Source organism: Lemur catta, chromosome 14 (assembly GCF_020740605.2).
Source record: "Lemur catta isolate mLemCat1 chromosome 14, mLemCat1.pri, whole genome shotgun sequence".
Classification (NCBI taxonomy): domain Eukaryota; kingdom Metazoa; phylum Chordata; class Mammalia; order Primates; family Lemuridae; genus Lemur; species Lemur catta.
Window position 1 is genome coordinate 7,179,281 of NC_059141.1, and position 27,378 is coordinate 7,206,658.

The window sequence follows — 27,378 nt, forward strand, 5'->3', positions numbered from 1 at the left end:
ATTGCCAACTATACATTTTATTAAGCTTTGCCTATTTATAATTTGTATTGTGAAAGAACAGATTTATTTTGTCTTCCCAAATATAAATGAGAATAAATATGCTTTCTCAAACTCTACGACTCTCCCCCAATTCCTTATGAGATTTTTGATACCCTTCCTTATGGACAAGAGATCTCTCTCTTGAGAATCACTGAACCAAAAGCCAACTTCTGAATTACTATTCAGGATAAAGCCCAGTAACCAAGTTTGAGGAAATACACTATTTCAATTAAAATACAGAAACAAATTGTACTATTGAAAAATAGTGCATAATAGAATGATTATTACAATACTGTGCAGCAGTTTCTGATTATTAAAACAAATTACATAAACCTTATACTTGAAAACTAACGTAGAGACTTGTTTTTAAAATGACCTGCTGAAGCTATCATAGACTGTATCTTTTATAAAGATCAATCATAGTAACAAATTATATTGCTTTATTTATTTTGTTAAAATAATGTTTTCTTCAATTATATGACCTACAAAGTTATACGCTTATTTTCTACCCATTCTCATATTTAAAACTAGAATTTTTAGATTTTCCTAAATAAATTTTTATTTAGTTTTTACCTCATTTAGCCACTTAGAATTGAAAAGAGTATTGAGTAAAAATTGCCTCCTATAACAAATGTTTCTCTGACTGATGCCACGAGATAAAGATTTAATAGGATTATAAAATAACTATCTCTATAAGTAATTCAGTACTTCAAACGTCTTTATTTTCCCAAATGCTGATGAGGTGAAACTTCTCTATACTTTGAAACTAGAATGATATTATAAATATGTATAGAACTTTAAAACCAGTTTGGGAGGAAATATGGGTGCTTGTCTTCCCAAATTTAAAAATATGATCTCCTGTGCCTACGTTAAGCAGACTGAAACGGTGGAATCTAAAAGGCCTGCCCCCAGGACCACAGCTAAAGGCTTAAATAAAATATTTCAATGCTCTGGAGGTTTACATCTCCAACAAGGCACAATAGTTTAAAATTTTACAGCAATGACAGCAGGAGAAGTCACATTCCTATAGATGTCAGTATTCCGTATCGATGAGCTTCGCAATGGTATTCAGCTGAATATTGGAAGTTCCTTCATATATTACACCTTAAACAAAAGGGAGCAAAAGGAACAATTGGGAGTGGAACCACAGCTAAGAGTCTATATAAGAAATAGCTCTATGCACATTAGCTCTGCATGTTATAAAACTGTTACTAGTAACATCATTCAATGTCCCCTGAACATAGTACTGTTTGACAAAGTAATTTTGACTAAGAGATGACAATCTTCCATTTGGCTTATAGATGTCCAGAATCAGTATTAAAGAGTTGAAGACTTTGATTCTCAAACCATTAATGCATAAACTCAGACTGTTATTAAGGAACAGGTAGCTTTCGGAGCTGTCGCTGTTATTTTCCTATCTAGTCGTGGAGCTGAATGGCTCAGGCTTTATTAAGCACTTAGCTTCTGACACTAGAATGATTCCTCAAAGAACAGCCTTAAACTACACTAATTATAAAATATTAAAATTAAAAAAAATTAAGATAGATTTTCTTGTATTTTTACTGAAAAGCCTGTTAAGATATTTTAAAAGGAAATTTGGTGTTTTTAAAAACATACCCCTCTTCTTTTATAGGGAAAAAAACTCAGCCACAAGAAAACAAGAAAGCCAATAAATATCTACTGAAGAGATTAAAATTGCCTTTATCTAGGTACCAGTAATATTATATAAAATTGACAAATAAAATAGCCAAAACACCTAAAAAGGCAAATAAAATGTAAAAAAAATCTATTTACCAATCTTTGCATCTCGGAAGTATTTTTCCACAGGGTAATCTTTGATGAAGCCTACTCCTCCCATCCACTCAATGCATTTACTAGTTGTTAGCCCTGCAATCTACAAAAATAAGAAGCAAATCACACATTGAAACCACAGAACTTATGCATTATAAACACTTCTGTGTCACATTTTTAACAACATGGATTTACTGGTACTGGGAACTGGAAGGAATGAAGTTACTTTATAAACTAGCAATGTCTCTGTAGTCATATTCTCTATATAATTTCTGTAAAATATCCTATTAATTCACAGAATTCCCATTTTCTTAAGAAAATTATAGTAGTGTTCACACTGTGTGCTTGCTGCTGAGCAGAATTGTTCATTCAGGGAACATTTATCCAGAGCCTTCTTTATGCCCCACACTCTGCCAGCTGCCAGGTATGCAATGGTGGGGGTGGCTGGTCACTGCCCCATTGGTCCTGGTGGCCATTGAGAGACATTAAACCAACAAGCACAGAAACTGAAAAACGGCCTGGGGTGAAAGGAGAGCTTGTTAGGAGAGTTGATGTGACGTAGATGGCAGAATAGCTGAGGGAGTAACAGCATAGCTGAGACCTAAAGGATGAGTTGGGGGCATTTCAAGCCGAGGAACAACATGAGGAAAGGCTCCAGGGGAGAGTGGGCTCCTCGCCCCCAAGGCCCTGCAAGCGAGCCTGTGGCTGGGATCGGGGTGAGCTGTGAAAAGAGAGTAGAGGGCAGGCCAACCTCACCGAATGGTGAGTGTTTGAACATTACACTGGCCACTCAAGGGCGTCCACATCCTAATCCCCAGAAACTGAGAATATGCCACCCTATGTGGCAATAGGGACTCTGCGGATGTAACTAAGGGAAGGCCCTTGAGATGGGGTGCTTATCCCGGATTATCTGGGTGAGCCCAAGGTAATCATGAGGGTCCTTATAGGGGAAAGAGGGAGGCAGGAGAGTACACCATCCAATGCCATGTGGCCACGGGGACAGGAAGCAGAGCAGAGACTTGAACATGCTGCACTGCTGGCTTTGAGCTGGAGGAAGGGGCTACGCATCAAGGAATGCGAGCAGCCTCTAGAAGCTGGAAATGGATTCTCCCTAGAATGTCCACACAGGCAGCCCTGCTGATGCCTTTATTTTATTCCAGTGAAACCCATTTCAGACTTCTGACATCCAGAAGTGAGAGAGAATAAAACTACTGCTGTAGCCACTGCATTTTTGGTAATTTGTTACAGCAGAGATAGGAATCTAATACAAATATAGTTCCATTTGTTGCAAGAGGCCACTGAAGAGTTTAAAGCTGGAGAGTGATGTGGCCTCACAGACACTACTTTGAAAGGGGACAGACTGCGCTGGAGGAAGTGACAGGGGCCAAGAGGGCAGTGAGGTGACTGCAGGAGTTCAGTTAGGAAGTGATGCTGCTGGACTAGACAGGTGGCAGCAGAGGACAGAAATAAACAGATTTAAGAAATCTTTTTGGGGGTAGAATCCACAGGAACTGATGATGGATTTAACGTGGGGGATGAGGAAAAGGAGGGCGTCAGGATGACGTTCCGGTTCTGACGGTGCACTGGGTGGGCGGGCAAAGCAGAAGCTGGGTATATTAGTCTGAAACTCAGAAGGGAAGTTGAGGCAGGAGATGAAATTCAGGGGCCAGAGAGGCTGAATGAGTATTTAAAGCCATGGAATGTCTAAAACGTATCACTGAGGCTAGGAAACAGCTGCCCAATGGTTTGGCTAAATTCTCTGGCCAAAGTCTAATGAGTTAAATATAAAATGTGTACATACGAGTAGAAAGTATTAAAAAAAATAGATAGTCTTTTCTTGGTATTTTTAATCTCATTCGCTCACATTATGAAGACATCACCTTCCATGGCATTCACCTTGCCCTAACTTGAAGTGATGGCACAAGACTGTCACTGAGAGGAAGCTCAACCATGGATGCGTGGTGGCTGGTCTGTCTGATCTGGGCTACTCACAAAAACACCGAGACCTCACTGAATGAAAGCATTTCCCTACAGCAGCTTTACTTTTTTGCTTTTTTATTATAGGAACTGGAAAGTCCATGTTATCGTACTTGAAAAACAACCAAAATTCAACCAATGTTCCTAAGTGAAAAGGTTAACAACATATCTTGGAAAGAAAAAGAAGGATCAATTATAATACTGAATTACTTTTATTTTGTTGTTTGTATTGTACTGTATTGTATTTTTTACCTCTGATGCATAGTATTTGGCCATAGATGCTTCTTTTATGAATGGCCTTCCAGCTTCTAGAAGCCTAGCAGCATTGTACGTTAGCAATCTTGCAGCTTCCAGCTGGGTGGCCACGAGAGCCACTTGGTGTTGAAGCCCCTGTAACATTCAGGACCAAGTTAGAAAATTATGATTTCTGAAAAGCAACTCATCCTCAAAGTCCTGCCTGGATGCACAACACTGCCAGGCTCAAAATATACTCCAAAGGAAATTCACACTCATTTCTTTAAAGTATTTTAAAATCTGCAATCTAAAATGAAATATGACACTACAAGTATTGCTAAACCCTCTTTTCTTAGAAAAATTTCAAAGTCCATGTATTTCCTCACAATTGTCAAGATTTAAATAATAAATTATCACAAAGTTTAAAAATTTGACTGTTATATTTAATAATTATTTTCAACTCTTTATGATCAAAATTGAACTTAAACTAAATCCCTGCATAGCAAAACTTTGAATATGTTCTTTATTTCCTTGAATTAAGAAAATTTTGACTTTTTATAGGGCCCCAAGGCATTATAACATGTTACCTGCAAGGTAATGAAGGAATATTTGAAGCACCAATTACTCCCACCTTGAAATTTTCGAGGGTGATTAGGTGCACACTCAATGTTTGTCAATGAAAGAAACTGACTTAGTGAGCGAGAATACAGATATTAACATTTATAGTTATAAAAAATTTCCTGGAAATAATAGGCATAGATGTTTATTGCAAACTGAAATGTTTCTCATGCCTAACCTATCCATCCACTCAGATAGTTACCAAGTAGCTACAGCATGCCAGGCACTGTGTGGGGTGGTGGGGGAATCACACTGAACATTATAGTCACAATTCCTTGTTTTCATGACTCATACGGTCCAGTGGGGAGAACAGATAACAATTATAATAATGTGTGATGAATGTTAAGACAGAGAACCTTGATTAAGGCAATCACACAATAATCTCAGGAATGGCCTTTTTAAAAAATGGAGGAATAAGCTGAAGAAAAATAACATTGCTCATAAATATCCTATAGATTCTTCTTCTTCTCTTTCTTAAATATTTGATATGTACAAAAAACATATAGGTTATGAAGGTTATGAAACATAATAATTAAGTACATACCCATAAAACTATGTGCAGAGTAAATATCTTTCCCCTTCTGATTTGTCTTGTCACTTTATGGCATCTTTTGAGGAAAAGAAATTTACCAATCTTACCACCAATCCTATCTTTATCATTAATATTTCTTGTGTCTTATTTGCAAAATCCTTTCCTACCATGAGATCATATAGATATTCTCCTTTATTTTCTCCTAAAATTTTTAAAGTTTTGCTTTTTACATTATGTCTTTACATCTGAAATCTATTTTCTATAGGGTGTGAGCTAGGGACACAGTTTCATTTGTATCCCCAAGGAAAGAATATTTCCATTCTGTGATCTGCAATATCATCTCTGTTATGTATCAAATTTGTATACATACATGGGTCTATTTCTGGCCTGTTTTGTTCCATCAGTTAATTTGTCTATTTATATGTCAATGTCACTGTTCTAGAAATTTTTTATGGCTTTTTATATGGAATTCAGAGATTCTGATTATTTTTGCAAAGTACATTCATTCAGTTCAATGAAACTTACAGACACCATCCATGTTGTTTATTCCAATTACCACATGAGGTACCATGAGAAACAGAAAAGTCAGTGAGGCATGTTTCCTGCTCTCTAAGAACTCACCATTGCTGAATACCAGTTCCCTGACTACATTGAGAATACAAGGCCTGGCACGGAGAAGATGTTCAATAAATCTATGCTGAATAAACAATTGAAAGAAACAAGATGAACAGGCTTGTCTGTACCCTCAAGGACCTTATAGTCTAGAGATGAGAAAGATAAGAATGAACGCACGCAAAGCAAAAACCAAATCACTCCAAGTGATAAAGTTGTTAGGAAAAAACCCTACTAACTTTAATCAAAACTTCACATAGTTAATAATGTCGCTTTTTAAGATCAAATTTCCAAGTTTTCTTTAAATTACTCACACTAGGCATCTCTAAAAATGTCATTATGATTATACCTATTAGTACACCTGACCTATCTATATATATAGATACACATAGAAACACTATTTCCTGTGTACAAGGGAGGTCAAAAACTCTCAAAACTGTCTGGACATTCTGTCCCTTTCATTGCAATCTTTGTGGCAGCTGGCTCTGAGCCAGTACTCTATTATAATGCAATGTAAATTAGACCAGGAGCCAAGGCAAAAACCTATAATTTTGGTATCATACTAGCTATGTGACCTTGGGAACTCAAACTCCACGTGTCTCGGTGTCCCACGCACAAGATGGGGATGATAGCATGGGCTGTGGTAGGCAGTGGCCAGGCCTGCCGCGCTCAGTCCTTATGGGTCTTGAACTGGCTGTACATTTGCATAGCCTAGTGTCTCTCCACATGCACAATTTGAGCGTACTCGTCATTATTATAAACTTGAAGACAATGCAGCACAACAGAGCTGATAGTGTAATAAGAAATTGTACTTGGAGCCTAGAGCTGCTTGAAGGGAGGTTTTGCAACCATGTAAAGTAATTATTCTGGAATTTTAGGTGACATGCTTCAGGTTGTCTAAAAGGCTTGGTGAGCTGCCACTCTAGGCTGCCCCTACCCTGGCAAGACCTCCGCATGGACAGGAAGAATACCATTGCCAGCAAGGAATGCCCGGATTGCCGGGGGAGTTCTGAGAAGCTGCATCATTGGACCAGACCAGTATTTCCCAGTATCCTTGGCTGATCAAATCTCATTTGCATTTACTGCAGCAAACTGGTTCTTCTATAAGACATGCCAGAGCGTAGTCCTCTGAGGATTACCACATGGTTAAGGACTAACAGGGGACTCAGAACAAGTGCTACCATTTACTGAACATTTGTTATACCCAAACAATGTGTGAAACACCTTATACATACCTAATTTAAAATAGGACAAGTAGTAGTATTATTTTACAGATAAGGCAGTTGAAATTTAGAGAGGCAAGATAACTTGCCTATGGCTTAAAGCTAATAAGTGGAAGAACCAGGATTTCAACCCAGGAAATCTCACTCCAGACACCATACCCTGGAACTTCTGAAGCAGTGAGGAGACGCTATAGTGCTCACCAGGATATCCTGAATCGTGCCATAGCTGGGCCTCAAGGACTACGTTCTGCCCTTGGAAAAGATCAAGGCATTCCCAAGTATACTCCCTGAGGCCTATTCCTTCCTCCCCACCCCTCTGCCAGTAAAATCCCCTTGAGGCAATTCCTTCCTGAGGCTTTGCATTTCCCGGAAGCTGGTAGAATCCAGTACAGTAGAAAGGGCCTAATAATTACATACCTGAAAGTCAAATACTCTTTTGCCAAATTGTGCCCTTTCTTTAAGATATGGAATAGTGTAGTCAAAACATCCTTGGGCCAGTCCCAGCATCTGTTAAAAAAATAAAAGATCAGAATTTCTTATTTTGTTATAAGTTTATACTTTTAATTATCCAAGTTGTAAATTGCTTTTACACATAAATTGAATAGTTGGGGTAAGGGAAGAACTGGAGGTGCTGAGGTGGTGAGGTGTGTGTTAATAACACATCATCACCCACTGCATTTGTAGAAAAGAACTTCCGACAATTGGGGAAAACTTTGAGTGATTTCTTTTGAGTATATTTAATTCTAGCATAGAGGTCAATATACCAGCAAGGCTATGTTCACACAACCAGACTACATTTTAGGAATCTTCTCCTTTAACCTGATTCTCCAGGCATAAAATGAGCCACAGAAGTTTTACTCAGAACTGGCCTCAGAGACTATAGAATAGTATCTTCCTCCAGTTCTCCTAGAAGTAAAATGTGGATGGTCACTTTTTAACCTTCTACCTTCCTGTCCATTTTGTATTTGATTAGGATTACTAAATTTCAAGCAAGGGCGTTAGAACATGTGAGAGCAGCTTCGATTAGAATCATCTGGGGAACATGATTAAAAAATACTGAAACCTGGGCTTAACGATGGAATCCAAATCTTGGGAGTGAAGGGGTAAGGGAGTGTGGCCCAAACATCAGCATTTTAAAAACTCCTTAGTGATTTAATGCACAGCTAGGGCCGTGAACAACCGATGGAGAACAACTGGTGGTGGCGCGGTGGCTCACGCCTGTAATCCCAGCACTCTGGGAGGTCGAGGCAGGAGGATCGCTTGAACTCAGGAGTTCCAAACCAGTCTGAGCAAGAATGAGACCTTATCTCTACCAAAAATAGAAAAAATTAGCCCAGCATGTTGGTGGCACACGCCGGTAGTCCCAGCTGCTTGGAAGGCTGAGGCAGGAGGATTGCTTGAGCCCAGGAGTTTAAGGTTGCTGTGAGCTAGGCGGACGCCACGGCACTCTAGCCTGGGCAAAAGAGTGAGACTTTATCTCAAAAAAAAAAAAAAAAGAAAAGAAAAGAGACAGAACAAGTGGTAAAAACATTAATTTACACACTTGAAGAATAAATCATGACACGGTGACAATTTTAGCTAAACTGTCTCATTGCTAACCAACTTCTATCTCTATTGAACAACTCAAGCTTTGAAATGGTTCCTAAATTTCAACATTAGGCAGCCATTAAATCACTATCTAATTATATCAAACTATGTAGGTTTTAGAAAAAGAAAAAAAAATCAATAGTTAAAGCTTTTGGGGGAAATGCCCACAAACTCATCAATATTTCATTAGTGTTCATTCGCATTTTCTTTCAGCCTTTTATTTTGAACTCCCTAGAAAATAGAATATTAAGTTAAAAATTAAAGGGACAACTACCCCCCCACCCCAAATTAACATGAGGTAGCAGACTCACTGCTCTTTTGCCTATGAGATAAGATGATGTCACTGTACCCTTATAATCTAAGTTTAAAATATGTAAATAACACCCTATGTTGATATGAAGACTGACATTATCAGTTGTCAATTAAAATAGGCTTTCCCATCTGAGTAAAATGTTTCCATTATAAATACTGAAAAACTAAATTCTCTCTAATTGCAAGGTTTTGAGGACAGATGCCTTCAGTTCACTGTTACATTCGATGTCCCTCCTCTTCTAAAAGGCATCCATCGAGACATAGTAACTACCTGACCTTAACTTTTAATTAGGTTATAAGATAACTTGGAGTAATTAGACTAAAGCTCAGGCCATGTATTTTATTGCCAGAACATCTATATTATTTATATGTCTGGGAATAATGAGATCCACTACTGTAGTTTTTAATGCCATATCTGAACAAGTGAAATCACAGAAAAACTTTAAAAAGAACTGAGAAGCCAATATTCTTTAATAACATATTGTCTAGCTTTGTGGGAAACCTGGGTTAAGTTTTGATCTAAGAATAATTTGTTGGCAGAGTAACAGCAGCAGAAAAAAATCTAGAGTAATAATACAATGTATATTCCAACAGCTGATATACATGTAACATCTTCAAAATCTAAAAGCTACAAGTTCTTAAATTTTGGATACTCACTGATTAAAAGTAAACAAATATACTCTACAAAAATAAGTAATTTATAATAATACCGAAGATATTATGCATTTTGTTAATCTAGAAAACCGATATCACTTAATAGAAAAATACAATATGCATTATAAAGGACAAATTTGGTTAATAAAAGAGAAATAGTTCTCATATATCTATTCAATTGTGGCTCTTTTATTTCATGTGCCACCAAAAAAACACATTGTCTGATTTTCACATGCACAACACTAAGCAACAAAATCTATTTATTATGTACAGATTAGAGATCTTTACCACATAGTAGAATAAATATTCTTAATTTTAAAAATTCCTTCCAGAATGAATTTCAGGCCTTGAAAAGTTGATTTTTTTTAAATGCCATTTTTAATTTCTAATACATTTTAGAAGTTATTGGTAGAAATACTGAACAATACATTAAAGCAGAAAAACTGTTATCTCTAGACAGCTATTTAGCTCTCTGGACACTTCCATAACTGACCACAATGGAATCCGAAAGGTAAGCGAAGCCGTGCTCTCACCTCATGTGGGGGAAGGGTGCCATCTTGTGTTCACAGCTTCCAAATACTCACTGGGCTCACAAGATTGTCTGCCTTTTCCATTTGAATTGACTCACACTGTGGAGGAGCTACAGTTGGACTTACCTGTGCAGCTATTCCTATTCTACCTTTGTTGAGGGCCCCTATGGCGTACTTATAGCCATGTCCAATTTGTCCCAAGATATTGGTTTCTGGAACCTGAAAAATACAAATGTGCACTTATTTCTCAATTTAATTTGACATTATTCATTTTGACCATGTTTTTTTAAATGCACTCAGACTCTCAATTTGTGTGATATTCCTCTCTCCCAGTACTCGCTGACATCTCGGTGTCTCCCCCTGCACTGTTTCCTCACAGCTCTTGGAGGGAAGGTACTTAAATCCCACTGTTCACGACTGCATCCTTCAAAGCCTTGCGCGATTTGCTGAATGAATGAATGAATAAATCTAGAAATCGCATACAATTCATCCATAACATAAATATTTCTTCCCCAATTCTTATCTGTATACTATAGTGTGAGATAGTGTATTAGGAACTACAAAAAAAATGCAAGTACTTGCAAAAACAAGAGTAGTAAAGCCTTTCTTCTGTTGAGACTCTTGACCTTCACAAACATCAACTGAGGGGAGTGTCTGTATATGTATATGTGTACACCTATGTGTGTGCACATAAGAGGAAAAAGGAGGAGAGGGGCAACAGAAGTGTTTTTATTCACAATTTTTAAAAATTAGGACTAGGAATAAAGAAATATTCTTCACTTTATAATATGGGCAGGTGGGAGAGAGAATAGGGGAAAAAGGGGAAAGAAAAGGGAAAGTAGGAAGGAGAAGGACAGTTGGGGCCAAGTGGTGAGATCCAAATGACATTTGTAAAGCAAACAACCCTCCCCTAGCCACCACATGCATGCACAAAATGATCAAGCTCTATTGTGAGTGATGGAAAACCCAGCACAATCTGTCCTACCTACAGAAAGTTCTAAAGCATAAGCATTCTGACCATCTCCTATTCCTCAGTTTTCAAAAGACTCAGCTTTAAAGTGTGGGCGCTGCCTGACTGGTTTCCACTCTCACTGAGCAACATCCCCATCTGGTGGCCTTTGGTGCACTGACACCAGACTCCCTTTTCTGAAGCCACGTTGGGTTCACAAGTATCAAACTTATAAAGTATAAATGGCTCAGAAGTACACAAGTTATACAATATAAATGGGATCAATTCTCAGCATTTGCTCCTGAGGCCAATTACCGGGCAGGAAGGTTTCCACTCTTGGCCTAAACTCTTAATAAAAAGTATATTAAGTCGTGACTTTAGAGCACTGTTCAGGAGCTTTACAAAATACTTTCTTATAGCCACTTGATATTTTGACACCTCTCTTGCACACTTCTTATGATGCAAGCTTATTCCACATCAGTCTTGTATTGAATATTCTAAGATACCCACCTTGACATCTTCAAATGTTAACGGGCATGTGGAAGAAGCTCTGATCCCCAGTTTGTTTTCCGTCTTCCCTACGTGAAGGCCTGCAGTATCACGATCGACCAAGAAGCAGGTAATTCCTTTATATCCCTAAAAAGATTTCAAATGCTATTACCACTTGGATTTATAAAATCCCTTGTTTCTAAAGAGTTCAAAGTAAAAAGCAAACTAAAAATGGACGTTGGTAATAAATACTAATGGACTCAGAATTGCAACATGTGTATTATGAAACAAGAATGACTGGAGGGCATAAGACCCAAACTCAAGAACCTTACCGTTTCTTTTGCTTTTTCAGAAACCATTATGGACATAAAATTATTGTTACACTAAGTATTGTATGATCATGAGAATTCCATATTTTAAATTTAATTTTATTATATACTTTAAAGTTTTAACAATTAAATTCAATTAAATGTTATATTAGCGAAAAGATGAAAGATAAAATTTACCATTTTCCTATGTCTATTTTCCAACTGAACAAATTATTCTTAAAATAAATGTATAAATAAGTATTTAAATTCTTCATTATTAAATAGAAAATTTGAAATTCTACAACATTAAAGATTAGCTTCCTTTATATTGTGAGATAATTAATAAATGACCCTCCATGTACAGTCATGCCTTGGTATCTGGGGAGACTGGTACCAGAACCCCTGTGGATACCAAAATCCATAGATGTTCATGTCCCTCATATAAAATGGAGTAGTATTTGCATATAACCCATGCACATGTTGCTATATACTTTAAATCATTGCTAGATTTACTAATACAATGCCTACACATCTCTTTATTCTTGTGGATTCACTGCAGTACTTGGCACATCCAAGTTTTGCTTTTTGGAACTTTGTGGAATTTTTTTCTGAATATTTTCAATCTGTGGTTGGTTGAATCTATGTGGATGTGAAACAAACAAATACAGAGGGCCGACTGTAATTAGTAATTATGTCAATAATATTTATTTTACGTTAATAAGTAAAAGGGTGAAAAGATGCCAGTTCAAGTCTAACATTTTCAGTACTGAGGGGAAGGATAATTTAAGACTAAATCCTAAAATGGAAATGAAAGGAGGAAAAGAAAAAGAAAGAGGAGAGATGAGGGGGAAAGGGAAAGAAATTTTGTTTTTAAACTTACAACACTAGGGTCTACATTTGCCATCACCAGGAAGAGATCTGCATATGCAGCACTGCTAATCCACATCTTGGACCCATTGATGACATAATAATTTCCTTTTTTATCAGCTCTTGTCTTCAAAGAAAATGAGTCACTACCTGCTCCAGCCTCTGAAAGGCAGAAACTTCCTATCTGCAGATGAGAGAGAGAGAGAGAGAGAGAGAGAGAGAGAGAGAGAGAGAGAGAGAAAATTAATATTTATTGCCTGCCAGACCTAGAAAAAAGAAAGAAAAAAAAAAAAACCAAATTAATAACTGCATTTATGCCCTGTATAACAAATACTTATGGCAAAATGGACATTTGTAAGTCAAACCTTTAGCTACTTTTTTAGTATTTACCAAAATTGTAATGTTATTCTGACAGTATTATTTTACAAAACATATGCTAGAATTTGTCCAAGAGAAATTTAAAGACTTAAGAACACATAATGAAGTTTATCTAAATTGATTCTAATAATTATGAGAAGAAGACATCTCGATGTAAATGAAACCATCAACAGGTACTGGAAAATATAATTGGAACAGAAAAGAAATAATTTTATTGTCTAAATTATTATTCTCTAAATTTCTAAGTGGCAAATGAGAGGCAGAGTGCATTTTTCTAGTAGCAGCAACTGACTGAGCGTTGCTCGCATCATGGTCCTGGATAATGAAGTCGACAATGCAGCTACTTTTCTCCTGAAAATACTGTAAACTTAGAAAAGATCAGATTCATTTCAACAACTTGTCTCAACTCACTTTTTCTGTAGCCAGCTTGGGTAAATAGGTGGCCTTCTGTTCTTCTGTTCCATGTTTTGTAATCATTTTGTTAATTATTGTGTTCTGGAGGTCACAAAAGAGAGCCACCGATGCATCGACTTTGGCTAATTCCTCTATCACTAGGATAGTGGAAAAAAATGAAGCTCCCGTACCTCCATATTCCGGGTCAATTTCAATACCCATCAGCTAAAGGAAAAACAAGGAAAAAGATTAAGAAAGCTATTTTATATGGGGAAATTTCTTGCAAGAACAAATTCAAAAATAAACAGTAATCATATATATTCTCAACTTTAAAATTTTGTATGTATTATTTTATTTTAATTTGGTATGGGTATTTTGCCATAAGTAACAAAACAATCTGTAACAGAAACTATATATATTTGAAAAAAATGAAATTACATGCTATCATTTGTTTCCTTTTGGGATCCAAGAAATGAAGAGAGGTGAAATGCTTTGAAGGACAACTGAACAGAATGAGAAAATATATAACATAAATATACTCTGATGACATTTCTTGCTAAGAACTGTTGTTGCCTGCTTAACGACTGTAGACGGTGTTTTGGTTTTTCAACATGGCCCCCTTTATACTGATTTCAGTGTACTAAGGAACAGAATGAAACAACCTCCCCCTCAGTGGGAATATGTACTGTTGCATTTGGCATAATCTCTTCTATTCAGGCTCTTCCACCCTGACCTTTTTAGCCTAGATAATAACTGAATGACCATTGCTTTTGGGCCATTTTAGCAGGTCCGGGATAGGTAGGAGACAACCTTTGGTAGTGTTTGCTAGAGCTACACTCGACAAAGCACAGGTACCTGGTAAACACAACCAAATGCTGGCCAAGGCTTTCCAACAAGTCTGACTGTTCAGTCACTGCTGAAACTCCCACAGTACTCTCAATTTCAAAAAGAGAATGTCTGTACATGTAATTCAAGACCCACAGCTGTTAACAGACAAAAGGATAATGTTCTAGTCTTTCCAGAAACTCTTGGAATCACAGCATGCTGCAGCCAGGGCTGTGACTCTTATGTTTTAAGGAAAACTTAGCTGTAATGAAGGTGGAACCACAAAAGGGGAAGACGACTGACATGGTGAGACAACCAGAAATGAATGAGGTTCTGTGAGGAAGCACTGGAGGCCCTGGGCGTGCCTGAAGGCTGAGGAGGGTACGCTAACTATCTGATGGGAAGTCTTGAACAGATGTCAGAGACAACACTTCTCTAAAAAAGTGGCTAATTTCTCCCAAAGTGGAAATATTGTTTTTGCTAGCTATTATGGCAGGTGACCAAAGAGCTGGGTCAACAAGACTGACGAGGCAGGTGAGGCCACATCTGCGCAAGAGCAGTTTGTGGAGGTGAGTAGCAGGGTGCGGGCAGACAGCCCGGGCTGCAAGAACCACCCTCAGGAGGTGTTGCACACTGTGAAGTCAGAAGACTTCTCAGAGAAGCCTAGAGGGTCTGCCAATAATGAAAATAAAACCTGACTAAGAAAAGAACTCACAGAGAGTTACATATTGGACTTTTGTTTGATGCAATGGAGCTCCACATAAGATTCTATTTTCCCAAGAGTTTCACTAAAAGAAAGTTGGGAAAATCACCACTATAGACGGTATAAAAACATTTAAAACAGGAAAAAAATAAAACTATCTAAGTGGCAAAGGTTATTTTTCAAACAGGATGATAGACAAGATTTAGGCCAATGGCTTTGCATAGCAGCCACTAGTTCTGGGATGCCTTTAGTATTTGAGATAAAAAAAAAGTATATCACTTCAAACCTATGGAGAAGGGAGAAACGATGAGTGGGGTGCAGTGATTTTTATTTTAATTTTTTTTTGTGCTTCAAAACATCCTTTTGTAATTGAGATTTTATCAGTTGTATTGAGCATTAGTACTGACATTTCAATTTGTATACAATTCTTAACATACATATCGAAATTTAAAAAGCCATTTATTTTCATTTTTTTAAAACAGTTATTCTAGTGACTTTCCAGCTAAAAATTTGGAGGCAAATTTTGCTTAAGAAGATATCAAGTACCAGTATCTTCCAATGTTGATAAGCTATTACATAAGTTCCACCAATTCACAATTTATTATCATACTCAAATTTTCAATCTTTCACAGCACATTAACAAAGTTATTAGGAAAACAGGACAACCACGACCAAAGATGTTACAGAGTGTATGGAACTCTGACAGGGAGAGCCATGATCAAGGAGTGGTTTTCTTTAGGAAACAAGTCTACTAAAAACCAACATGGGAATAGAAGTAATTTAAAATGTTCGAGACATTAAATGCAGGCCTGGGACTCCACACTGCCATTTAGTATGCTCTGTATTGTAGGATATAAAAACTAACCCCCATCCATGGAATGTTAAGCTGACACAGTCAAAGCCTCCCATAATTCAATATCCCACACTATTTTCTAGTTGTACCAAAAAATAAACAACCAGAGAATGATTTCACCTCTTAAAAAAAAAACATTTACACTTAAAAAAATGGAATGAGGCGGGACCCTCCTTAACAAGGTTTCTAGAGCTACTAAAAAACTTGCCTTTACAAAATACTTGATAAAAATATTTCTCTGGATTGTACCAGAAGGGTGACAGGGACCACTGATGAGACATGGTGTGTGGTATTAATCCGACCTGGCTTCTCTCTCCAGCTTCAGCAGAGGCTGGACTCTCCTCAATTTTCGTTTGTTCATTTTCTGTGGGACAGAAGACTAATCTTCTTTAGTTTCTTGGTTAGCTACTTTGGCCTGTTTTCGCTTTGCTCCCCTTTTCCCTTGTGGTTGTACTCTTTTGTCTGAATATTATCCTTTGCTGCAGCCTTTTTTGGCTTTGTTTCCACTTTTGCAGGAGCAGGGTTAGCTGACAACAGCACCGACCTCCTCTTGGGCTCCTCCTTGACTGCGCCTTCATGGCCGAGCTGAGCTTCCTCTTGGGCATCTTGGCAGTGGGAAGGGCGTGTGCTGGGTGCCTGCGGGCCGCGTTGCGCCAAGAGCCTTTGAGAGCCTTCTCGAAGCTGGGCTGCTTGGCTGCTGCCATTCTGATTTTTAAAATACTCTGGGGGAGCCTACTTGCCGATACCACAGCCAGAGCGGTTCTATCCAACAGCAGAGGATTGGATAAGGAAAATGGGGTATACATACACAATGGAGTACCATTCAGCCATAAAAAGAAGGAAATCATGCCTTTTGCAGCAACATAGATGCAACTGGAGGCCGTTATCTTGACTGAAACAACTCAGACACAGACAGACAAATACCGCATGTTCCCATTCAGAAGTGGGAGCTAAATAACATGCACAGTGGAAGCAGAGCGTGGAATGATGGACAGTGGAGACTGTGAGGGGGAGGAGGGCGGATGATGGGAAGTTGCTTCGTGGGTACAATGAGTGCTGCTCCAGTGACCAATGCACTAAAGGCCATGACTTCACCACAATGCAACTATCAGTATGGCAAAATTGCACTTGTACTCCATGAATATATACAAATAAAAAATTAAAACCGGAAAAAATGTTTAGTGCATTATAGGATGTTTAGCAGCAAAATAAAAGATAAAAAAAAGAAAAAAGTTTTTTTAAAAAGTAGGGTTGCTTAACTGTGGCATTCAGTTGGGTAACACTTTGCTGTGGCAGCCGTATTGCGCATTTGAGGGTGTTTGGCAGCATCCCTTGTCTCTGCCTCCCTATGTGCCAGTACTACGACTCAGTTATGACAGCCAAAAATGTCTCTAGACATTGCCAAATGTTCCCTAGGTGGCAAAACTGGCCCCAGTTGAGAACCACTGATCTAAAAAAATAAATCACTGTCTCACGTCCAAACTTTTCCTTGAAAAGCACAGTATTTCTAATTTTAAATGTTAATTGCATTGTTAAAAATTTCTAAGTATATAAATATACTTATAGGACCTCAATCTATAAAAGAATAGATAATTTTGACTAGGAAATGAAGAGTTCATTATGCTATCATTACAGTCTCTAAATTTAAAAATATGCATACATTTAAATACTGAAATGTATTTATAAAAGCTTGAAATTTGAAGAATTATAAAATATACCCCTTGTTGAAATAATCCTTGTATTATTGACTTCTCCATTTTTGAATTTTCATCCATGGTTGAAACCAAAGGAGCAATTTGTTCCTGTGCAAATTTTTTAACTGCAGGAAAAAGAATTACTGATCAGTCTATGTTCAAGTGGCAGTCAAATCAATAAAAATTATAATTAGTTCATTAAGAGTTTACTGAAAAAATTTTACTTTTTAACTAATAAGTTAAAATATATATAGGTGCTCTTCTTATTCTTTTAAAATACAATTTATGAAGTTTTTTTAACACATACATGTATAATTCCTCATCCCCTTTGTAACCCTTGATGACATTAAAACATACATAATTCATGTATATGATACAAAAACAAACATAGAAAGCACAAAATTAAAAATGAAAGCCATACTCCCTGCCCCCCAGTCCCTCTACTCAAAGGCAACTAATTTTAAGTTTATTGTGTATTCTCTCTGAAAACTTTTCTTTGAAAAACATCTATATTTATCTATATAGATACATATATTTTATGTGTACTTTTTACACATAGAAAGCATAAGGAGCACATTTATCTGTGCCTTGCTTTGCTCCCACTTACATCTTGATGATCTTTTTGTGACAGCACATCCCATCTACCTTGGTTGGTCCTTTTAACAGCTGCATTGTCATACAGAATAGGGTTTCTCTACCTTGGCACTGTTGACATTTTGGGGCAGGTTAAGTCTTTATTGAGAGGGAATTGTAGGATGTTTAGCTGCATCCTTGGCCTCTGCCCCTCTAGCTACCAGTAGCACCTCCCACTCCCAAGTTGTGGCAACCAAAAGTGTCTTTCGATATTGCCAAATGTCCCCCGGGGGCAAAATTGCCCCCAGTTGGAAATCACTGTTCCAGACCTTTTAAGTCTTAGATGCACCTAGAATTCATTTTGATGAAAGCACCTTCTTAACTTTCCCAGCATCATAATACCAAGTGCTGCACGTGTGCAGAGAAGCCACTGGGCTAAACTGAGAGCTCAGTGCATGCTGGCTTGCTCCAGGGTTCCTTTGTTTCGAACAAGCGATTCCCTCTGTCTAGAATGGCTTCCTGTCCCTTGTCCAGCTGGCCAACTGCTCTTTATCCTTCAAAGTACAGCTGAAGAACCACTTCTCTGGGAAGCCTTTCTTGACTGCTTCCCTGCCCACTTCCTGCCACGGCACCCCAATTCATTTTAGGTGCTCTCTGTTTTGCTCCCCAAATCCCTCCATGACATTTACCATATTATTCTGAAACTATTACTTTTATTTGACTGTCTTTGCCACTAGACTATGAGTTCCTTAAAGGCAGTGATTTTTCTCTTGCCCATCTTTGTTGCTTCTGTGCTTAGACAAGTAGGTACTAAATTACTTCTAACTCAGCAAGGCTATATAAGAAACTGGAAACGAGGTGACTCCAGCAAGAACTGGGGGACCAGGCAACAGGGGTGGGAGAGACTTAACTTTTAGCCTTTTATTCTGTTTTTTTTTTTCTTTTAATCTTGGATAAGTATTACTCCTCCCCCTAAAAAACCTCTTCATTCACAAACTTAGATGAACGTATTTCCCAATCACGTCACACATAGTTTCATATTATAGACCCAACTCATGACCAGAGGAAAAGGTGAAGTTGAGAAATTTACTTACCGGAGCTCTTTATCGTTATCTGCTCATCTGTAAATGTTTGCAGTGGGGCAAATGACAGTCCATTATTTGTCATATCAAGTAGAGCTTCTGACTGGGAAGACTTTAGGACATGAGGAGGAATTTTCCACGAAGACAGGCAAGTTGGGAAATTTCTTCTTAGCTATAGGAACAGCACCCAGTGAATAGGAAACACAAACACACAAAAGTAAGAAAGGTATTTGAATATCAGTTTCTTTGGGAATAACTTTACAACCCATTCTCATATTTCATATCAATAAAGTAAGGGAGTTTAACCTAGTACATTTTTCAAGTCACTATCTTTTCAATATAAACACAAATTAATTTGCTAACATTATATGATGTCTCCTTTATCTAGCAATGAGCTGCTTTAAATTAACAAATTTCCCAAGTAATTAACTTTTACCAATCAAGGAAATAGAGCTTTCTAGATGGAATTCAATTCTTAAAATGTATTTCATATTCCACTGACTTCTTATAAAGGAAAACTGGAATTATAACACTACTTATGTCTAAGACTGGCTCCTATCAAGAGCAATCTCTTGAGGGTACAGAGCTATCTGCCCTGCCCTGAGTGGCTCCAGGCAGATGTGCTTTTGTAATTTCCATGGCTGGTTTTGTTTCTTCAGCTTCTTATTAGTAAGAGACAATGCAGCATAAGGGTATCTGATATTTAATAGCTTATGTAATCTTGGGCAAGTGATTTCTTTTTTTGAGACAAGGTCTTGCTCTGTTGCCTGGGCTAGAATGCAGTAGCAGCATCATAGCTCACTGCAACCTCAAACTCCTAGGCTCAAGGGATACTCCTGTCTCAGCCTCCTAAGTAGCTAGGACTATAGGAACACACCACCACACCCTGCTAATTTTTCTATTTTTTGTAGAGATGGGGTCTCGCTATGTTGCTCAGGCTGGTCTCAAACTCTGGGCCTCAAGCTATCCTCCTACTTTGGCCTCCCAAGTACTAGGGTTACAGGTGTGAGCCACCATGTCCAACCTGGGCAAGTGATTTTTAACCTCTCAGTTAGAACTTCTCAGAGTCTCAATTTCCTTACCTGTAAAATACAGATCATAACCTCTTGGAGTTCCGTGAGGATTAGTAAAATAATCCATACAAAGGCTTTAGCATAGTATCTACCATACAGTAAGAGCTCAATAAACATAAACATTAGTGATTATTTCTACTACAACTGCTAGGAATGCAGTAGTGGAGGTGGTCACAACATAAGGGGGACAAGTAACGATGCAGTCACGCTGTCAGCCATCATTTCTTGCCATTAGTGCACCTCCTTGTTGCGGTGCTCCAAATCCTTTAACAAATGTAGTAATACAAGAAATATGCTTTCTCAATAGTTTTGACTATATACTTGAAACGCTGAGAAAACAAAGAAACCAGAGTCACTGTGTCTGAAACCATTGTCAATCTTTGCTGCACATCAGCCAAACTTTGCAATTACGTGCCTAAGTTCTGCTCTTGGATTCACCTGAGAAAAAGAAACACTGGTCAGGCAGAGGAAAAATGTATATGTCTGCTGTGTGTGTCCATTTTCCTAGTTAATTTTTTGTTTTGCTTTCAGAATTAGGAGACAGATAGTTTAGGGCAAAGTTATGTGGACTATTTTTTTTCCTCATTAAACGACCGAGTTGGGACAGGAAAATTCGGGGCTAGAAAGAAGGCAGAGGGGACATGAGGTATCGTCTTCTTCCTGATGAGTTAGACAGAAAGAATTAAAAAGAAAGAGTAAGACGGGCACAGTAGTGTTTGCCTGTAATCCCAGCGACTTGGGAGAATAGCTTGGGGCCAAAAGTTTGAGACCAGCCTGGGTAACAAGGAGACACTGTCTCTAAAAAAATAAAAAATAATAAAAATTCAATTTTTAAAATTATGAAAAAAAGGAGAAGTGAGGTAAGAAATGGAAGTGCAAAGGGGCTCAAGAAGGCGAGGAATGTGCTGAGTAGCAGGAGAGAAGGTGGTCAGACGCAGCTGGCACAAAGAAAGAAGGCCAGGGAGGAAGAATGGGAATATTATGGAGAAGGAGGAGAGGTGAGTGTGGGGGACAACTTTGCTCAGTGGCTGGCGGTGGAGTCTTGAATGGGGTCAACATATTTGTGAATGAGTGAAAGCATGAGCCACCTAGTTTTCTCTACAAAATGCTCATCAAACTTGCCTATTACATTTCAAAAACTACGATATCCTGCCCATTTATTTCTAAGGGAGATTATTTACTTCACTAAATCCACTACAGAATTCGATGTGTCTCTTAGTCAACATATCACCTGTGTACCTAAGTTTATCTTTAGAAGAAAGCCCACTACCGAGAAACTAAGCCAGCGGGACTTAAATACCTATTTTTCCTGCTGACACAACTGCGAGACCCTTAGTTTCAATACTGCTACTGACAAAGTATGTGACCATTCAGCACATAGCAATTATTTTAGATTCACAGACAAGATAACAGAGGCAAACGTGCTTGAAAAAGTATGAAACGGTATACGATCGTAGGGTGAGATAACTGAAGATACTCATCATCAAGTATGTGGAGTGGAATCCATCTTTAAGCAAAGCATTAAGAGATAGTACCTATCCTTTTCTGGCAGAAAAAAATGTCTATTTAATCGGACAGTTTTTAATAAAGGAAACTTTTCTTTCCCTTGCCTTTAAATGCACGGCCCGAGGTTTCGATGTTGATTTTCTCCTGTCCCCTGCCCTTCAGTGGTGACCTCAGCCTTTGCAGCATTGGTGTCCACTCCATCAAAATGATTTTCCACAGTTATAACCCATTGCACCACATCATCACATTTTTTTGTACAGAGCAGCAATTGCTACTTGAATGGAATAATGGTTATTTATGACTTGCCAAATACTTTTCTCAGAGCTGGAGTCTGAGCTGTTTCCTACTCAACTGACCAGAGTTCTGCCACACTTAGTAGTGGTGATGATCAAGCCTGGGGCCTCGAGACTCCTGTGGACAGAACAATAGAGTGCACGAGCTTGGATAGTGGAAAAAATCACAACTTTATTTCACTAATCTATAACTGAAACACAGCATTTCTTTTAATCATGAATGTAGGCAACTAGTTAGAGTAATATTAGCAGAATCTGTGACTTTGTCATCAAAAGAAATTATAGATATTTTTATATCACATTGAGCTGGTACAAATATCTTGAAGTATTGCTTGTGCTCACCAGTACTTCAAATTTACAGCAGTTATTAGAACTGCTGCCAGATCTTATTAAGAAGCACATATTACTATATCACAATTTAAAAAACATTTTTAGAACTGTTTTATTATAATTAATTTCCTTTATAATCCTATATATTTTATACATTTTTGAACATTTTGAGAAAATGTCTATAAACTTTACTACATTGTAGTATGCCCTTCACTCATAGCACAAAAAAGGGTTAAGAACACCTGACTGTGGAATGTTCTGGTAAAGGTTCTTTTGCTAAACTCCTTAAGTTTAGCCACCGTTAGTCATAACCCTTTTGCCATTATGCTCCAGCTTAATGAAGTATTGTTGCAAACATTCTTAAAGTGCTTCAAATCTAGATGTTTTCACCATATAAGAAAGGCAAGGGAAGACATCGGAGAAGCCATGCTTACCCACAAAGAAAGAATCAGGCTTTTCAAAGAAAACGCTTCCACATAACACAATAGCACTTTACCTTAAATCCCAATAGTCAATTTTTTCCCCGCCCAAATGTGCCCTCTTGCTCTCTCCTCCCTGAGATAGTTCCAGAGGTGCACCCCTATGGGCTGACTGTCGACCCAGATGTCAGTCATCACTGAGCACTACACAAAGCTCTCCCCCTTCAACTTCTTAGAACATTCCTTTCTCTTTCCTCAATTAAGGGCAACTTCACTTTCCTCAGAGTACATTACTTCCCCTGAAGCTCTCTCGAGTGGAAACTGTTCCTTCTCTCACAGTCTTCCTTTTCTAGGAGTAAGGAGGTAGGGTCCATTAACTCCCTACTCCTCAGCAGAGCCTCAAGAACATTACACCTCCCTCCTCTCATGGGAGGAAGGGAGGTGGGAAAGGAGTAAGAAAGGCGACCATTTCCCAAGAGGATCAGGCCATCACTCACTCTCTCTGCCATGCCTCATCGCTGGCTCTTCTGCCCTCCTGGCCAGTTTCCCTTATTTGCTGAAACTAGTTTACAAACATCCTCTCCACTCAACACACGCCAGTATCTGAGACTGCAGAGTCCATGAGGCCAGCTCACGCAACACTCTGGCCTTGAACTCTTCGTCTCCAGTGACTCTCTCCACTGCCATCCCCTCCATGTTTTCCCTCAGATCACAGCTTCCTGTCCCTCCACTTGCCCACTAACCTACTATGCCACCAATTTTTTCTAGAACATGGCCAGCTTTCCAGTCCCATCATACAACTAATTTCTTTGTCCCCGACAGTCTCTCTTGCTTTCATTACTGTCATTGTCCAGCTTAGGTTCCATGGTGATCTTTTCATTCACTTCATACGTACCTTAGACTTTCTTACTTCTATCATCCTGTTTCCTTCTCCCCACCTCCTCCTCTAGCAGTTACTGGTAATGGGTTCTGGCTGTGTTAATAGCTAGTATTTAATGAGTTTTTACTATGTGTCAGGAGCTGTCCTAAGTACGTATCATCTGTTATCTCACTTAATAATGCTGTTCTCTCACTTTGTAGAAAAAGGAAATGGAAGCACAGAGTGAGGAAGTAACTTGTTTGTCATCCCCTGGCAGAAGGCAAGAGGGAGAGAGGGCCAACTTGTCCTTTTATGAAGAACTCATTCTCTAACTAATGCCATGGCATTAATCCATTTACAAGGGTGGTGTTCCCATTACCCATACACTTCCCATTAGGCCCCACCTCTACATTGGGGATCAAGTTCCCAACACAGGAACTTTGGGCGACACATTCAAACCACAGCACCTACCAAGTTCTCTCTACCTGGATGCCAAATACATGTTCTGAAAAAGTACTGTTGGCTGGGTGCGGTGGCTCATGCCTGTAATCCCAGGAGTCTGGGAAGGATTGCTTGAGGTCAGGAGTTTGAGACCAGCCTGAGCAGAGCAAGATCCCGTCTCTACTAAAAATAGAAAAAATTAGCCAGGCATCATGGTGCGAGCCTGTAATCCCAGCTAGACTCAGGAGGCTGAGGCAGGATGATTGCTTGAGCCCAGGAATTAGAGGTTGTTGTGAGCTAGGCTGATGCCACGGTACTCTAGTCAGGGCAATAGAGCAAGACTCTGTCTCAATAAATAAATAAAAAAAAAAGAAAAAGTACTGCTGACTTTGTCGAACAGCAAAAAGCTAAACAAGATTTATATTTAATCTGGCAGCTGCTATCCGGCATACCTTTGGAACCACAGGTTGACTAGGTCCAATTCTCCATTAATAGTGTTGCTCAAACCAAATGGACAGGGCAGTTCTAATCTACCTGCAGGACCAGAAAAGATCTAAGAAGGCAGAGGTGGGCTGAGTGTCAGCACTGCAACCTGACTGTTGTGTGTGACTTGGGAATAATGGGTATTGTCTCTGAGGTCCTCATTTGCAAAATGAAGACACTAATAACTACTTCATCAGGTTCACAGGAAGGGTAAAGAGGGTAGTGGATGTAAAATGCTGTCTCTGCCCCGTAGTAAGTTCGCAGTAAATGCTGGCTCTCTATTTGCCCCTGGACAGGGACCAAAATTAGCCCTACCTTGCATTTCTCCACCCTCATGCCACTTATGACCAAATGCTCAGAGGCAGGACTCTTTTACCTTTTTGTCTCACATTAGAGATAATTAATTTTATTTGTCTGTTCTACAGGCTTGAGGTGTTAAGAAAATTGCTAAAGTCATGTCAGTATATTTTCACAAAGGAACAGAAATATGATCTTATGATTACTGTTTAATACTATTTATAACTGTTGGTTAATAACTTAGCATAGAAAACTTCCTGGGTTTTGCAATTTGACTCTGTTCAAATGACTTAAAATGTCCTCATTCCCCTTGTGCTGCAGTGTTCTCACCTCCCCTGTTCCTTCCTAAAACCCTAACCCAGTTTCTAGAGAGCCTGTCTCTTTCCCAATGATCTAGTCCTCTCTCTCCAGTGAACCCACAGGCTGACTGTGGACCTATTAGGATTTGTTCCATGTCTAAATGATATGAGGTTAGATGGATATAGTTCTAACCTCATCACTAAAAGACAAACTTCTTGAAGGCAGGGTGTTTTACTTATTATGATATCTGCCATAGCACACAATGCCTCATGCATGGCAGGACAGTAAGAGCTAACATTTACTGAGAGCTGATTATACCCAGCACTATCCTAAGTGCCTTACATGACCATATGAACAAACCTATAGAACAGGTACAATTAATCTTGATAACAACCCTATGGAATAGGTACAATTATTCTTCCCATTTCATAGATCAAGAAACTGAGACACAAAGAGTGTAAGTAAGCTCTCCAAGGTTATGCCACTACAAAGTGAGAGAACACAGGTTCAAACCCAAGCAGTCTGGCTGCAGAACCCACAGTCTTAACCACCATGCCACAGTCAACATTCAGTCAATTACATTAGCTAACTTATGTAAAAGAGCTATAAAAACTATAAAGGTCTATAAGCCACAATAAAACAACAAATCCAAGCAAAATCGGTCTCTGGTATCTCTACAGAGGAGGCAGTAGTGCTTGAAGGTTATGTTTAGAATCAGATCAGAGTTTGAATACCAGCTGTAGCACTTCCTGGCTTTGGCTTAATCTTTCTCAGCATCAACCTATGAATCTGCAAGATTAACTACCTGCTAAGAATTAATTAATTCTTAAGTCAAGAATTAAGTGAGATTACTCAGATGCAACATCAAGAAAGAACATGCTTGCCACAGAGTATTAGGTCAATTAATGTTGGCTCTAGAACAGAGTCAAATCGTAAAACCAAAGAAACTTTCTTTGCTAAGTTATTAACCAATAATTATAAACAGTATTAAACAGTAATCATAAGAACATATTTCTGTTCCTTTGTGACAATATACTGACATAACTTTATTAATTTTCCTAACACCTCAAGCCTGTAAAACAAATAACATTATCTCTGATGTGAGACAAAAAGGTTAAAAAGTCTGCCTCCAGGCATAAGACTGAGGGAACAGTTGAGAAGCCTTCAACTCATTAAAGCAAATGCAAAGAAAATATAAAAGTTTCTGAAGCCTCAGCAGGGGGACAATTCCCAGTGAATTGCACAAACACAAGAGTATACAAAGGTGTGACGGTTCTGGAAAGCATGCCATAGAAATGTTTAATGTGGCAATGACAACCCTGACACAAGGGCTGTGAAAGAACAGCTTGTATAGGTCCAGACATCAGAATTAAGTACAACAGAAAGATGGTTTCAGTTCAAGTTCACGGTTTCACCCTGGACGGTGGTAAGATCGTCCAGGGAATATACTCAGGCTCTTGCCATGAGATAAGGAGCGGAGGGAATTTCCGGACTGTAAGTCCGAACAACTCTGAAGTCCCTTACTTTTCGAGTGGGGCCGTGGAAGGGAGGGCAGGGAGTCGCTCTGCTCAGAATGAGACTGGGTCTACATCATAACAGTCTTTTGCTGGAGGAGAAGGTGGGTTAGGGCATCGGAGAGGTGACATCTATGCACCGGTGAGATCCGAGACTCAGTGGCTCTCAGGAGCCAAAGGCCTGCAAAGGGCATCTTGCCAACGCAGCTCTCCGACTCCATGCAAGGTGCTTGTTTCTCTAAAGCTTCTAGACCAGTCCTCAGGCCCCTTCCCACAAGCTGCTGCCCCCAGCCCTCCCTAAAGAAGGGGAGGCTAGCTGTGCCGGAGGCCTGGAGGGAGGTCCGGCTCGTGGTCGGCCCGCAGGTAAAGGGTCTGAGGAGACGGCCCCGGGGGAGCGAGGGAGGTGCATGCCCAGGACGTGGTGCGGGGCTCAAGCCGGCCCCCCGAGCCCGTCAGGAGAAGGCCTCGCGTTCGCCGTGAGTCCCCAGGACGCCCGCCACGAACGCACTCACCAGCCCGCTGCTGCGCAGGAGCCGAACCGCCAAAGACCGCATCCTTGTCTCCTGCCAGGTAGCTAGTGACTCCCACGTTCCCCAGGGCAGCGCGACGGCGCCCGGGTACAGAGCCAGAGCCCCGCCCC

The 27,378-nt window shown here is 39.1% G+C and overlaps 1 protein-coding gene across 2 annotated transcripts; it reads right to left on the minus strand.

The window, feature by feature from the left end:
* Positions 1–739: 739 nt before the first annotated feature.
* On the minus strand, positions 740–27,341 carry ACADSB (acyl-CoA dehydrogenase short/branched chain). Of its 2 annotated transcripts, none has more exons than XM_045568273.1 (11): positions 27,251–27,341; positions 19,236–19,395; positions 17,593–17,693; positions 13,512–13,718; positions 12,736–12,906; positions 11,569–11,694; positions 10,236–10,328; positions 7,444–7,533; positions 4,060–4,197; positions 1,834–1,933; positions 740–1,143 (listed from the first exon to the last, which is right to left on the minus strand). In XM_045568273.1, the coding sequence occupies exons 1-11, from the start codon at positions 27,290–27,292 to the stop codon at positions 1,073–1,075; spliced, it is 1,299 nt and encodes a 432-aa protein (XP_045424229.1). In that variant the 5' UTR covers positions 27,293–27,341; the 3' UTR covers positions 740–1,072. The 2 variants fall into 2 exon arrangements, with proteins under 2 accessions (XP_045424229.1, XP_045424230.1); XM_045568274.1 differs by lacking the exon at positions 27,251–27,341 and adding an exon at positions 23,342–23,364.
* Between the last annotated feature and the right edge of the window lie 37 nt (positions 27,342–27,378).

Excerpts from the sequence above, each read along its gene's own strand:
- ACADSB (XM_045568273.1), bottom strand. The coding sequence starts at position 27,292 with ATGCGGTCTTTGGCGGTTCGGCTCCTGCGCAGCAGCGGGCTG. Across the intron at positions 11,695-12,735 it reads CAAATGTAGACCCTAGTGTT|GGATATAAAGGAATTACCTG; the intron begins GTAAGTTTAAAA and ends AAATCTTTTTAG. Across the intron at positions 10,329-11,568 it reads TAACATTTGAAGATGTCAAG|GTTCCAGAAACCAATATCTT; the intron begins GTGGGTATCTTA and ends TGTATTTTTCAG.